At 45.2% G+C, this 12,054-nt stretch overlaps 1 protein-coding gene across 7 annotated transcripts in view; it reads left to right on the top strand.

Annotated features, from left to right (window-relative positions):
• The window catches only part of Npnt (nephronectin), a 61,720-nt gene that overhangs the window by 23,789 nt on the left and 25,877 nt on the right, over positions 1 to 12,054 (top strand). For 4 of the 7 annotated variants that reach the window (XM_087198706.1, XM_087198705.1, XM_087198703.1 and 1 more), the window contains one exon: positions 4,674 to 4,766. In XM_087198706.1, coding sequence (XP_087054832.1) covers positions 4,674 to 4,766 — 93 coding nt within the window. Of the gene's footprint in view, positions 1 to 4,673; positions 4,767 to 9,188; positions 9,282 to 12,054 lie in introns of all 7 variants that reach the window. The other 3 variants (XM_087198702.1, XM_004866240.4, XM_087198704.1) reach the window with 1 other exon arrangement.

Below are 12,054 nucleotides of genomic sequence, written 5' to 3'. Positions count from 1 at the left end.
GTTTTTTGAGGGAATCTGCATTCTGATTTGCATAGTGGTTGTACTAATGTACATTTCCACCAACAGTGGAGAACCTTTGAACCCTGCAGCCTCACCAGCATCAGGATGTGGTTTTGTTTTGTTTTGTTTGGTTTGGTACTGGGGATCGAACTTGCACTTGCAAGGGAGGCGGCAGAACCACTGAGCTAAATCCCCAGCCCCAGGATGTGTTTTTAAGAGGAAAATTTTATGTTGTTGTCACACAGAGGAACTGGACATGGGACATTACAGAGCTATGTTTGCTTTGCCAGTTGAGACTTGTTTCTTTTTCTAGTTAAAACAATGACTTAGAAGTTAGTTTAAGGGCATTTTTGGAGATTAGGCTGTAGGAATGTTAGTGAATAAATTTTGATTGTGATTTCCCTATTTGGGCTTAATTCTGGTAACTGCTTTTGGAAAAAAATATCACGTATGTGGTCCTTACCTGCCTTTATTAACGGAGCTGGTTAACTGGATGTGGATGCCAGGGACAGTGAACCACCAAATACAGCCCAGAGTTCTGGTTCCAGCCCACAGGTGGCTCAGGGAAACAGCGCTGCCCTGCCTGGTCGGCCTGCGGCTTGACAGGCCCAGGATCCCCCCAGTCTGGTGCATCACCTATTCCAATGTGTTAGAAGATCACTGCTAGGTGAAAATGGGTCAGTTGTCCTTTTTTCTTTGGGGGCAGGTGGACGTGCTGCTGTCCACAGACACATGTTATAAAGGTTGGTTTCTGCTGGCTTCTGAGGCCAACTTTACAGTAGAAGGAGCGATTGAAAGGTGGGCCAGTCTGCCTCAAAGTTGGCGGTCATTTCCTTCTACTTTTAAAATAGCCATGTACTTTCTAAACTAGTTTCTTGGATATAAAAATGAAGTTATTCTTTCCTTCTATAAGCATAAGGTACTTCAATTACAAAATAAACTTGATAAGTTCTATTTCTCCACTAGGATCTCCCCTAACACGTCTGTCCTAGTGCATATCCTTTGCTGGCATGATAATAAATATATTAAGTCTGGATTCCACAGGCTGATGCTCAAGGACAGCCAGTTCTTTGGCCAGAAGTAACAATGACACAAAGAATTTAGGGTTCATATTATGACTTCCATTCCCAGGATCACTTCAGGGTCCTACAAGGCCACCTTAGGTCAGCCAACACTTCCATATTCCAGGGCAAAACTCCTCACCCCTTACACAGCACCCCAAACCCCCTCTGTGACCTCTGCTTACCTGTCCATCCACCAGAGTTCAGTCATTTGGCTGTGTCCGTCGGCCAAGGAGGATAGGAAATGTAACTTATCACCCTCTCAGAACAATGAGAATAAAAACACAGAAGCTATTCTATGTTAAAACAGAAGGGAAAAGGAAGGATGGAAATTGGTGAGAGTCCAGAGACTCCAGCTGGCCCTGAGTGACCGTCCTGGCTGCCCTGCTGATGGCAGCTGCTGCGGTCAGCACTTAGACCCCAGCCCGGGAGGGCACTGCGCCTCCCCGAGAGCCCCTTCGTGAGCTCCGCCCGAGCTCTTGGCTCCTGGAAAGCTGTCTGCGGTCCTAGCTGCCTCTTTCACACCCGAGGCTCTCCAGGCCCTGCGGTTACAGTTGCCACCTGTGCCCCTGTGCTCTGCCGCTGCTCTGTCACAGCCCTGGCCACGGTGGAAACACAGCACACCCCCGGCACCCTCTGTTGCCTCACACTCATCTGGAATAATAGCATCATACATTGAGGCGTCCCATCCCTGCTTATGGAGTTCTACCCAGACCAAAGGTCAGCCGGGTAACAGGAGAAAGTCATTTGGCCAGAGGACTGCAGGGTTCCCTTTTCCAGGGAGAAGGGGTGGATTGTGTGAGCAGTGACTGCTCTCACTTTCCGCAGCTGCAGTGCTCACTTCAGAAGTGACCTCTGGGCAGAAGTACGGCTGGCACGATGCTTAACATCCTACCCCCTGGACGTAGGAGAAACGTTAACAGCCTGGACCTCCTGGCAAGTGTGCATTTGTTGTGCCCCAGACGGCACAAATGATAGAAGGGAAGGAGGAACACAAAAGCCCTCTGTCCCTGGAGAGCACCTGAACCTGAATGTGGATGGCCGAGCAGCTGGCCGGGCTGGGGCCGGGGTGGAAGGCAGCACGCCTGGGCCCGTTTAATTGTTCCTCAAACGCTCTCTCCCAGATAAACTTCTTCATGCTTTTCTCTTAAAGGAAAACACAGAGCATACTTAATTTTTTACTTTGAAACCCTACCCTTGCTATATAAGAACCTCTGCCGAAACCCTTCATGGTTTAAGTGACACCTTCTAAACTACTTTGTCACATTTTTAAAGATATTTTCAAATTCCAGTTATTCCACGGGGCTTTGTACCTTGACTTGTGTGTAATGATTTCGAGATGGTTAGTTATTTTAATATGACATTCCGGGTGTCTGTGTAATACTTGATTCATCAGGTTGTGTTCATATGTACATATTGAGATTTATGGATCATCTTTTCCTTAAAGAATAAATTTTTGTTTTTCAAACTCAGATTTCTTGGGCACCAGTGAGGCCTGGAAATTGCACACCGAGAGGCTCATTTCTGGGACTCATTTTTAAAGCTGTGGATGATGCGCACATCTCCTAGGTGTACAGTCCACTGAGGGTATAATTAGAAGGCCCTCCACATCGTTTCTTCTCACCAATCTCAACAAAATTGTCTCCCTTGGAATTTAACGCCAGGTCTAAAGTCAGATCTTAGGGATTTTACAGGAGCATTGCTCTCCCACTTCCATTCTGCTCTCTCCAGAGGCTTTTTAATTAAATACATACAGAGCAGCACTGTCCAGGGAGTGACAGTGGGGCAGGTCCAGCTGCAGCAGCAAATAAGCCTAAAATTAGCCAAGAAGCCGGTGGAGGCCAGACAAGGGGAGGGTGGTGAGGGGGCGTGGGGGTGAGGGCGGCGGCACAGGACAGGCACACACGTTGAAGTTTTAAGGGAAGCCGTGCCTGAGAGTTGGCCAGGAAGCTGGAGCGGTCCCAGAAGGGTGGATGGGATGGGCTGCTGAGGGAAGCACAGGTGTTGGAGGCTCCAGACCTCAGGGTCACTGTGACTCCGTTTCCCTGGGTGTTCAAGGCCGGTGTTTCGCTCAGTGGTTCCCACGTACACGCCAGGCCTGCCAGCTCAGTGGTGAGCCCGTGGCTTTCTCCCAGTTCCTCCTGCGTGGGACCACCCTGTCCGTGTCCCAGCTCTTCCACGTGCCCCCTCAGTCTCCTGACGATGAGCTTGCGGAAATGTCCCCTTCCCCCCAGACTCAGTGTATACTCCTCAGTGAGATTTCAGAAACCCTGTCTGACATCACTCACGAGCGATGGCTTCTTGCTCTTCACCAGCATCTACCATCTTCTCGGTGATGCAAGCGTCCTGAGTGACCTCTAACTCACCTGGGTCCACTTGCCGTGTGGCCCTGTCTCCTCACGTAATCCTCTCCCTTCTGTCTGCACACTTTAAGATCTAACACAATCCCTGCCTGAGGGCTTTCTGTGTGTATTTGCTTGTGCGATGGTTTCCTCACACATTTCGTACATACCACCCTTTTGCTCAGTCATAAATCTTACCTTGAATTACAGGCACATGGCAGTTTGTCCCTTCATCTAGATCCTAGGCCCCCTGAAACCAAGAACAGTGCTGCACATTTATTTTTTGTCTACGGTGGTATCATGAGCATCCTAGGTACAGTGTTAGCAAGCTGTCTCAGGCTTGGCATGCTATCTTCGGATGGGCTGTCTGTATTTAGCATGGCTAGCAGCACGCCCTCTGTCCACCGAAGCCAGTAGTGCTCCTGCACATGTGTCGGCCAGAGGGCCTCAGGACGTTGCCACATGTGCCCAGTGGAGAGAAGAGCTGAGAACCGCTGGTGTGAACAGAATAAACTCCACACACTGGGAAAAGACAGGAGTGGTGGTTGACAGCGTTTGGAGGTCTCAGGGGAAGTGGAGGCAAGTTGATGGAAGGGAGTAAAGGTTAAATTCGAGCTTGGTCTGCCCCGTCTGCCGTAGAAAGGCCATCACGGATGGAAGGGCAGTGATAGTGTGCCCAGGGTTCAGGAAGATCGGGGTGCTGGTGAGGGCCTTACACTCAAGTTCCAAAGCTTTGCTTTAGATTATGTTCCACTTGGAATCAGTTCATACTTCGATTATCATTTCTGATAAAATAAGTGTTTTATTATTTAACTTATCTGGATTTTATCCATACCCAGTGTCTTTGGACTAAGAACTACCTTTTCGAAGTGTATTTAAGAAAATGAAGGGGCTGGGGATTTAGCTCAGTGGTTCTGGCGTCTGCCTCACAAGCGCAAGGTCCCGAGTTCGATCTCCGGTACCAAAAAAAAGGAAAATGAATGTGGAATTACTGATGTGAGTTATTATAGTTACAGTTATAGACAAACATTTAATTGAGTCTTGAACTTAAGTTTAGAAAATTTTCCAGCCCCAAATAATACCAACACGCACACGCACACACGACCTGTGAGTGTGTACTGTGTCTACAGGAAACAGTGGTTTTGTTTCTTTCTGCCACTTTAAGTTCTCCATGTTTTTTTCTTTTATGACCAAACTGGTCCATTGCATAGTGCTGTACGATTGATGTGCTGGTGGCGTAGAAATAACACACGATTCTGTCTTTTCACAGCCGTGTGCCACCCGCAGTGCAAGCATGGCGAATGTGTTGGGCCGAACAAGTGCAAGTGCCACCCTGGATATGCCGGGAAAACCTGCAGTCAAGGTAGGGCCAGCGTATGCTGCTCACCCAAAGCGGTTTCCCAGGGCACCTTCCCCAAGCGTGCGAGCCGCCCTTTCGCTGATGGGTAAAAGAATAATGGTGGATCTTGTAAGATTTTTTTTTTAATCCAAAGACAATTAAATTAATTTGATCCCCTTTTTATTCCCTGGTGCTAGTTAAGATGTATTTTGAAGAGAGAGTCCTGTAGAAGAGTGATGTTTGGTACCTCTTGTTCTGCCATTAACTGGGTGGAGGGAGGCCTTCGAAAACCATGAGGGTCCTCATGGCCCGCTGCTCCCCTCTATACCCAAAGCCAGGTGGGGTGTGGGGTTTGAAATCTGGAGGTCCCTTCCAACTCTGCATCCTTTGGTTATGTGTTTAAATCTCCCTTCAAGTTTGTCCTCTGAGAAAAAAATGTTGATTAATTTAGGAAGTGATTTGTAATATCAGCATCAGTTGCTTATAAACACAAACATCATTCTGATACAATGTCCCATAATAAATAGATTTTGTATATATAAAATCTATTTTTACTGTTATAAGAATATTGGGAGAGAGAGTGCTATTTATCATAGTAAAGATATAAATAATAACTCATACATTCCACTTTTCATTTGAAGAGACTGAAGCTCAGGGCATTACATGTCTTACCCAAGTTCACAGAAGAAGTTGGTTTAAGAAGTTAGTATGGGCCGGGGATTTAGCTCAGTGGTTTTGCCGCCTGCTATGCTAGCACAAGGACTGAGTTTGATCCCTGGTACCAAAATAAAAACAAAACAAAAACCAAGAAGTTAGTATGTATGTCAGGTTGAGCTATTGTTTCTGTAATCCATATTATTTCTGCCATGTTAGTTTTGATGATATAGCTGCTGTATCACAAGAAATGTGGTCTTCAGACCCTACGCAAAAAGTTGGACTTGTCTTCTTAGTTAATTTTAGCCAAAATGTGCAACTACTAGGAGTTAAAACTCTACGATTAAAGAAAAGTTAGGGCTAGATTTCACTAACGGGAGAAGAAGATAATGTATTTGTTCTCATTTCTTAAGTAATACTCCTAATTTTAAATATCCTATGAAATAACTGTGTGGGGTCTAACTATCCCATATATATCCAGCTGACTTTGTTGGTACAGAAATGATGCTGTTGAAACACTTCAGTATCTGGTATTTATTCCAGGATAGCCCTTGAGGGCTGTCATACAAGCCATGATTTATGGTCATAGCTTTTTTTTTTTTTTTTTTTGGTACTGGGGATCAAACTTGGGTCCTTGCGCTTGCGCAGCAGAGGGCGAAACCACTGAGCTAAATCCCGGTCATAGCTTTTGCAGCCATCCAGAACACTGGCGTTTGGCAGTGTATGTGATTATTCATCAGATGAAGTCCACGCTAGTAAAATGTGACCTGTCCCAGTGGTGGGAGAAGCTTGTCCTAAAGCACATTTTATATTATCAGCATTTGATTTATAACTGATTTTTCCAGGGCTCCCTTTCTGTCTTATGATACTTTTTTTAAACTTGGAGTTTACCAGACATACTTGGGTAATCTTTTTGGAGTAAGTGATGTTGGCTAACTTGAAAAACCCATCTGACTGTCCTTCCTTCCCCAATGCAGTGAGTTCACAAGTAGCAGCCTGCTATGTTCTAGCGATTGAGTTATCAGTGTTCATTTCAGAGCCTGAATATTCTTCTTTTAATGTGGTAACCATAACCTCAGAGGGCTCATTAATGTGTCAACACTCTAAGCCTTTGTTGTCAAGTGCCAGGAATTTACATAAAGAAGACTGTTAAAGGAAGCCGCTTCTGAGATGGGAGAAGTGTGTTTAAATTTATTCCTAGGATTAGCATCGATTTTAGTCCTTCAATGATGCTAAAACTATTATGAGGAATGAAGCTCCACCACTGGGCATCTTTGATTTCCAGAAAGCCAGTTTACCATGCACTTTTTCCTGTAATGCACACCTCGTTTTCTAAAGAGAACTGGAATATGCCGAGTTAAAATGGTGCCTTCCTGAGCCATATTCCTCAAGGGGAAGACTTTTAATAGTGGTGAAATGGGATTTTACACCTGCAGAAATAGCCCAGACCCTGAAGATGTAATTTGAAGCCCAATCTTGAAAATAAAACTCCAGTTCAGAGTAAACATGAGGGATTTGGTCATTTCTCGCTTTGCCCCCTTTGGGAAGCCAAGGAAAGGCAGTTGCAGCCCCTTGCCGAGTCCTGCTCTCTGCAGGAGCCCTTTGTTGTGTCTCTGACCTCTGGGCTCTGGGAAGCCGTCGCGGGGTAACTTGCACATGCCGTGTGCACAGTAAATACCTGATAAATAAGTGATTGACTGATGTCATGGTGCTTGGTTCTAAATGCTGTGGGATCTTGAAAGAGTGCCACAGAGTTGTCTGGTGCCTCCACTTAGATGGCGTCTGAGTCCACGGACTGGGAGCCAGCTGGGTTGAGAGGTTGGGAGGAGCCCTCACAGCACCTGGGAGGGCAAGTCGTGCCTATGAGACTGTTTCCATCCAGGCCCACATGTCAGTAGAGCAGAAAATACAACTCCAATCCCAGGGTAGTCAAGCCCACTTCTTTTTTCTCAAGGAGAGAAAAGTCATGAAGTACATTTGAAATCATTTCACAGACCTGGAAATGAGTGATTGATTAGAAGGAGGTTTGGTGTAAGGCAAGTATTGGCTAAGAAGTTTGCTTTGAGTTACATACTTTAAAGAACAGCCCCAGGCAACTTGCTTGGCAGCTCAACAGCATGAGTGTGGGCCGTCTGGAGCAAGCAGAGAGCCAGGAAAGCAGCCCTTGGGAGCTGGCTGAGTTTAACAGCCTGGCCACAGGCTGAGGCGGCTGTTGGGGGTCGCTCTTCCCTCTGAGTCATTACCCGGATGAGACAGGAAGTCGTGGTTGGGGAGTGATCACGAGCGTGCTCCCTAAGGCCCAGGATACCTTCCGCTGGAGAGGAGATTCTAACCTAGGTTTTGACCACATTCGCTTTGATTGCTTGCTCCCCACCTTGTTGCATTCTCTGGCAGTTTTACCCAGGCATATATTTTTCTTCTCTTCGAGCCTCTGTACCTACTACACACCTCTCTTCTCCTCCCCATCCAAAATCCAATACTATTATAGATAACCATCTCATATGTTTTAGAAATGAAAGACATTCTTTTGAATTTACCGTGTACTTTAATTTCAGAAGAAATAATTTATAAATATCAATTATTAATACTTTGGTCTGGTTTACATTTCGTATGTTGAATTCCTCATCCCAAGAAAAGAATTAGTATTTTGTCCCATAGAACCAGACACTAAGTTTTGGGTACTAATTATACTTGGAATTTGACTTTACTAAACACCAACTGAAGTGCTTTAACACTAATATTAAGATACTATTTCCTACAGCCTTACTTTTTGAAAGAAGTATGTTTTCCACCCCAGAAATGAATATGCCTTTGATTTGGATGTTTAACTGATTATTAAAACAGTATGAGATTGACTTCTTGCTACTAAGCAAAAGTATTAGTATTCCTGTTGCTGAGACATAATACCCAATATCCACAACTTAAAGGCTCATAGTTCAGGGGATTCAGTCCATGGTCAGCTGGCTCCAAGGCATGAAGGGCATGGTGGAAGGGCCTAGCAGAGGAAAGCCGCTCACCTCATGGTGGCAGGAAACAGGGAAGAGACGCAGCAAGGACTAGAGCAGACACTTCTAGTTCACATCCTCAGTGACCTATCCCTCCTGACCAGGCTCCACCTCTGAGCACATGAGACTTTGAAAGACGCTTTAGATCTAAATCATAACAGCTAATATTGGCAACCATATGTTTTGTGTAAAGCTTCTATGTTTCTTTTAATTAAGTGTGACCTAAATGTGGTATAAATTCTTAACTTCTGAATGAAAACACAGATGATCTATCATGCCGCTATTTCAGTAAGATTGCCATGCAAATCATAAATTTGCATACCTTCTGCATATTTTAAACTATTATTGTCCAATATAACAATGTATGAAAAAGATCTTAACTTGGTAATTTAAGGCTTTAACACCCCTAATCTGAGTAGGTTGGCTGTAATCCTATTTGTATAATTTTTTTGTTGTTTTCACCCTTCTGTTGATCACTAAAATCATGGTTTTTAAAACGACCATTTCTTTTTTAGTGGTTTTAAAAAATGGTATGAGAATGCTGCATTGTTAATTTATAACATGCATATTGCCTTTGAGAAGCAAGATGACATAAGTTTTTAGGAAAATAAAATTTAAATAAAAGGAAAGGCAGAACTAGAAACTGTTTCTTTGGTGAAGTATCTAAAGAGTTCTTTTTAAACTCCTTCAACTTTGTGTAATTGTTTACTATATACTTGTAAAGATTCTTAGAGCTACAAATGACATCAGGTAAAGCTGACTCTTGTTACCTTCTTCCGGTATGAAGATGGCCTCTCCTACCCAGCTCCTCTTGACCAAGGCAGTGAGCAGTCTCCTTTCCACCCCCCGGATCATCAAACCACCAGTTTACCTTCACAGGGTGAGCGCGCTGTCGCAGGTGACCCGCTCTGTCCTTGCACGGCTGCCTGCCACTGTCACCTCTTGCAAATGTGCTGGAGTCCCGCCATGAGCGCAGAGCCTTCAGTCGAGCACGTGGAGCCCACGGCAGGACGAGTCCTCTGCTGCTCCTTCTCTATGCTCAAAGCACGGAAGCTCACTGTCCTTGTACTGTATCAGCATCACCGCCTTTCTTCCTCTTTTCTGGATTTTAAAATCTTTTCCCAAAACCAGACAGCAAATAGCTTTTGTTTTCATACGCAGCCAAGTCAGGAATTTGGAAGCAACTGAGCTGGGGCGTGGATGCCTCTTGGCGGGTGGATTTAGGAGTGAGTGAATCCCTTTCCCCGCCACTGTCTACTGCAGATGGCGAATGGTAGCTTCACCTTCTCCTCTCCAGTGGAGTCCAGCTACACCCTGGCTTCTTTCTTTCACTGCATTTTGCAGTGTCAGAAAGCGTAAGTTCTCTTCCAGTGACGGCTTGTGAGTAGGTCATTCACTGTGCCTGGGCCTCGGCAAACTGACCAGTCATGGGGAACCATGGCCTCTGCCCTGTTTGCCAGCAGCACTGTTGTGAAAATAGGGTCGTGGACAATCTCAGTATCTTCACTGTGCTGGAAAGTGCTGCAGAAAAGTAAAGTGGTCAGCTGATTTTACAGTTCTAAGAGACTGTGTTTCTTACCCATTCCTAGGGTTAGGAGCTTAGAATAGCTGAAATAAAATAGCTTTTTAATAAGTATTATCTCAGCTGATAAAGAATGTGACACATTTGAATACCTTCCCATAATTTAATCAGTTGAAAACATGGAAGTTAATCCATTAACATCTGCTTGCCTGTGACCTCACTTTCATCAGATAAATTTGAAAAACTTAGGGGCCAGGATTTAGCTCAGTGGCACTGCACCTGCCTCACAGGCGCAAGGTCCTGAGTTTGATCCTCAGTACTAAAAAAACAAAAACCAAAAAAACCTAACAACAACAGCAAAATCTTAGGTTCCTGAAACATTGCTCAATTTAATAAGCATCAGAGGGGTTCAAATGCATTAAAATGAATGAAAGATGGTTCTGAAGCCCTGCAGGGTCATCATGTTCAGTGCATCTCTTCTCATGTTTTCCAAGCTGTTTCCTTCCCAGCGTCTGCATGCTATCCCCTCCCATCGCCCTTGCCCTGAAGTGTGATAAGAAAGCCCTGCAGCTTGCATTGTTCCAGAGCTCTGTCGGCATCCTCTCCTCCTGCCCAAGTTCCTGAATCCACCCCTGCTTCAGTGCCCTTCTCGTGCTAATGCTCCTGAGGAATCATGTGTATCGTGTTTAGAGCATTTGAATGTAAGTGGTTAAATTATAAAACTCTATCCTTTGGTATGAGACCAGGTACATGATAGAACTCATTACATTTTTTATTATGGATTTTCCTGATAATTTATATTTTATTAGACACTTCCAGAGAAAGAGCAAGGTTGAAATAAATTCAGAATAAAAACTCTAATTTTTATTTCCTAGTTTCTCTTAACAACTTTTAACATCTGAGACAGTGTGAACCAAGGAGACTTTTCATGGTCTTTATTTTGAATTTCTAATGATAGCAGTAGAGTCAATTTATAGTTTATATTTAATAACAATATTATTGATTAACGGTATATTATGATAATGAATACAGCATTTATTGGAAGCAGTGCATATTAATTCAATTTATAAGGCTTCAGATCAATACAAGTCAGGTAACATAATTCTAGAATAGAAAGCTTCCGGGACGCAGGGGCAAGGCCGTCCTCCCCAGGTCGCTGGCAGCATGGCCTTTCGAGGCTTCCTGTCTCAGCAGGACCCGCTGTGTGGCCGGACTGATAGACCCAGAGGCCGTGGGCCTGTGTTTGATGCCTGAGGCAGTCTGGGTAAGGCTCACAGAGAGTTTTCAGGAGCCACCTGCCTGCGGCGGGTGGGGCAGTGATGCCCTCGCTGGAGATAAGAGCACGCCCACCTGGCGGGGAAGCCACCCGTCCGTCCATCAACAGCTTTCACAGCACTTCCGGGTCAGAGTGCTTTCCACGGACTTGGGCGCTGGTGAGCCAGGGCAGCGACAGCTACAGCTACAGCAGCCACGACACTGATCTGCGGTCACCACGGAATACTACGCGGAGTACTGCGCTTTTCCCTGCTGCTTCACAGAGCGATTCCCAGATGTCTCTGGAATTACGGAAGTTTACCGGGTTTTATTTCCTTTTGTTCGTGATGTCTACCCCACAGTCCCCTCCCACGGAGAGGAAGGCTGAGTTGGGTGTGCAGCCTGGGGAATGTGGAGATGCGCCCTCGGGGGTCCTGGCGGGGCTGGTGGAGAGCCAGCCCTGCAGCCAGGTGCCGGAGGGCAGCCCCAGGGGCTCAGCCCTTGGGATTTATCCAGCGTACATACACTCCTTGTTCCTGGGCCACCTGCACCAGTCCCACAAATAAACCTGGGGGTTCTTAATTCATGCTTTTTAAAAAACCTATCAGTGCCCTATACTCTGTTGGCTTCTGGTGCTATCTTGTTATATGTTTTTTTCCTGCAGAAAATATTCAAAACAAAGCTTTTTTCTTATAGTATACTGAGATTTAAATACTGTTTAATATGATAGCAATCAGGATTTCTCTAAGCCGAGTGTAAGGCCGCATGATCATATTAGGAACGATAATGAACTCCACTTAGAAGTTGAGAGAGAAGATTGCTTGACTCAGGTTTTCAATAAATATTCAAATCCAAGGTGGGAGAAGGTGGAAAGAGG

The sequence above is a fragment of the Heterocephalus glaber genome, unplaced genomic scaffold (genome assembly GCF_053883595.1).
Source record: "Heterocephalus glaber isolate CG9 unplaced genomic scaffold, H.glaber_assembly_v1.0 deba00001688, whole genome shotgun sequence".
In the NCBI taxonomy this organism is placed as follows: Eukaryota; Metazoa; Chordata; class Mammalia; order Rodentia; family Bathyergidae; genus Heterocephalus; species Heterocephalus glaber.
Note: the sequence above shows the minus strand (reverse complement) of the source record. Positions and strands in the feature narration are given on the sequence as shown.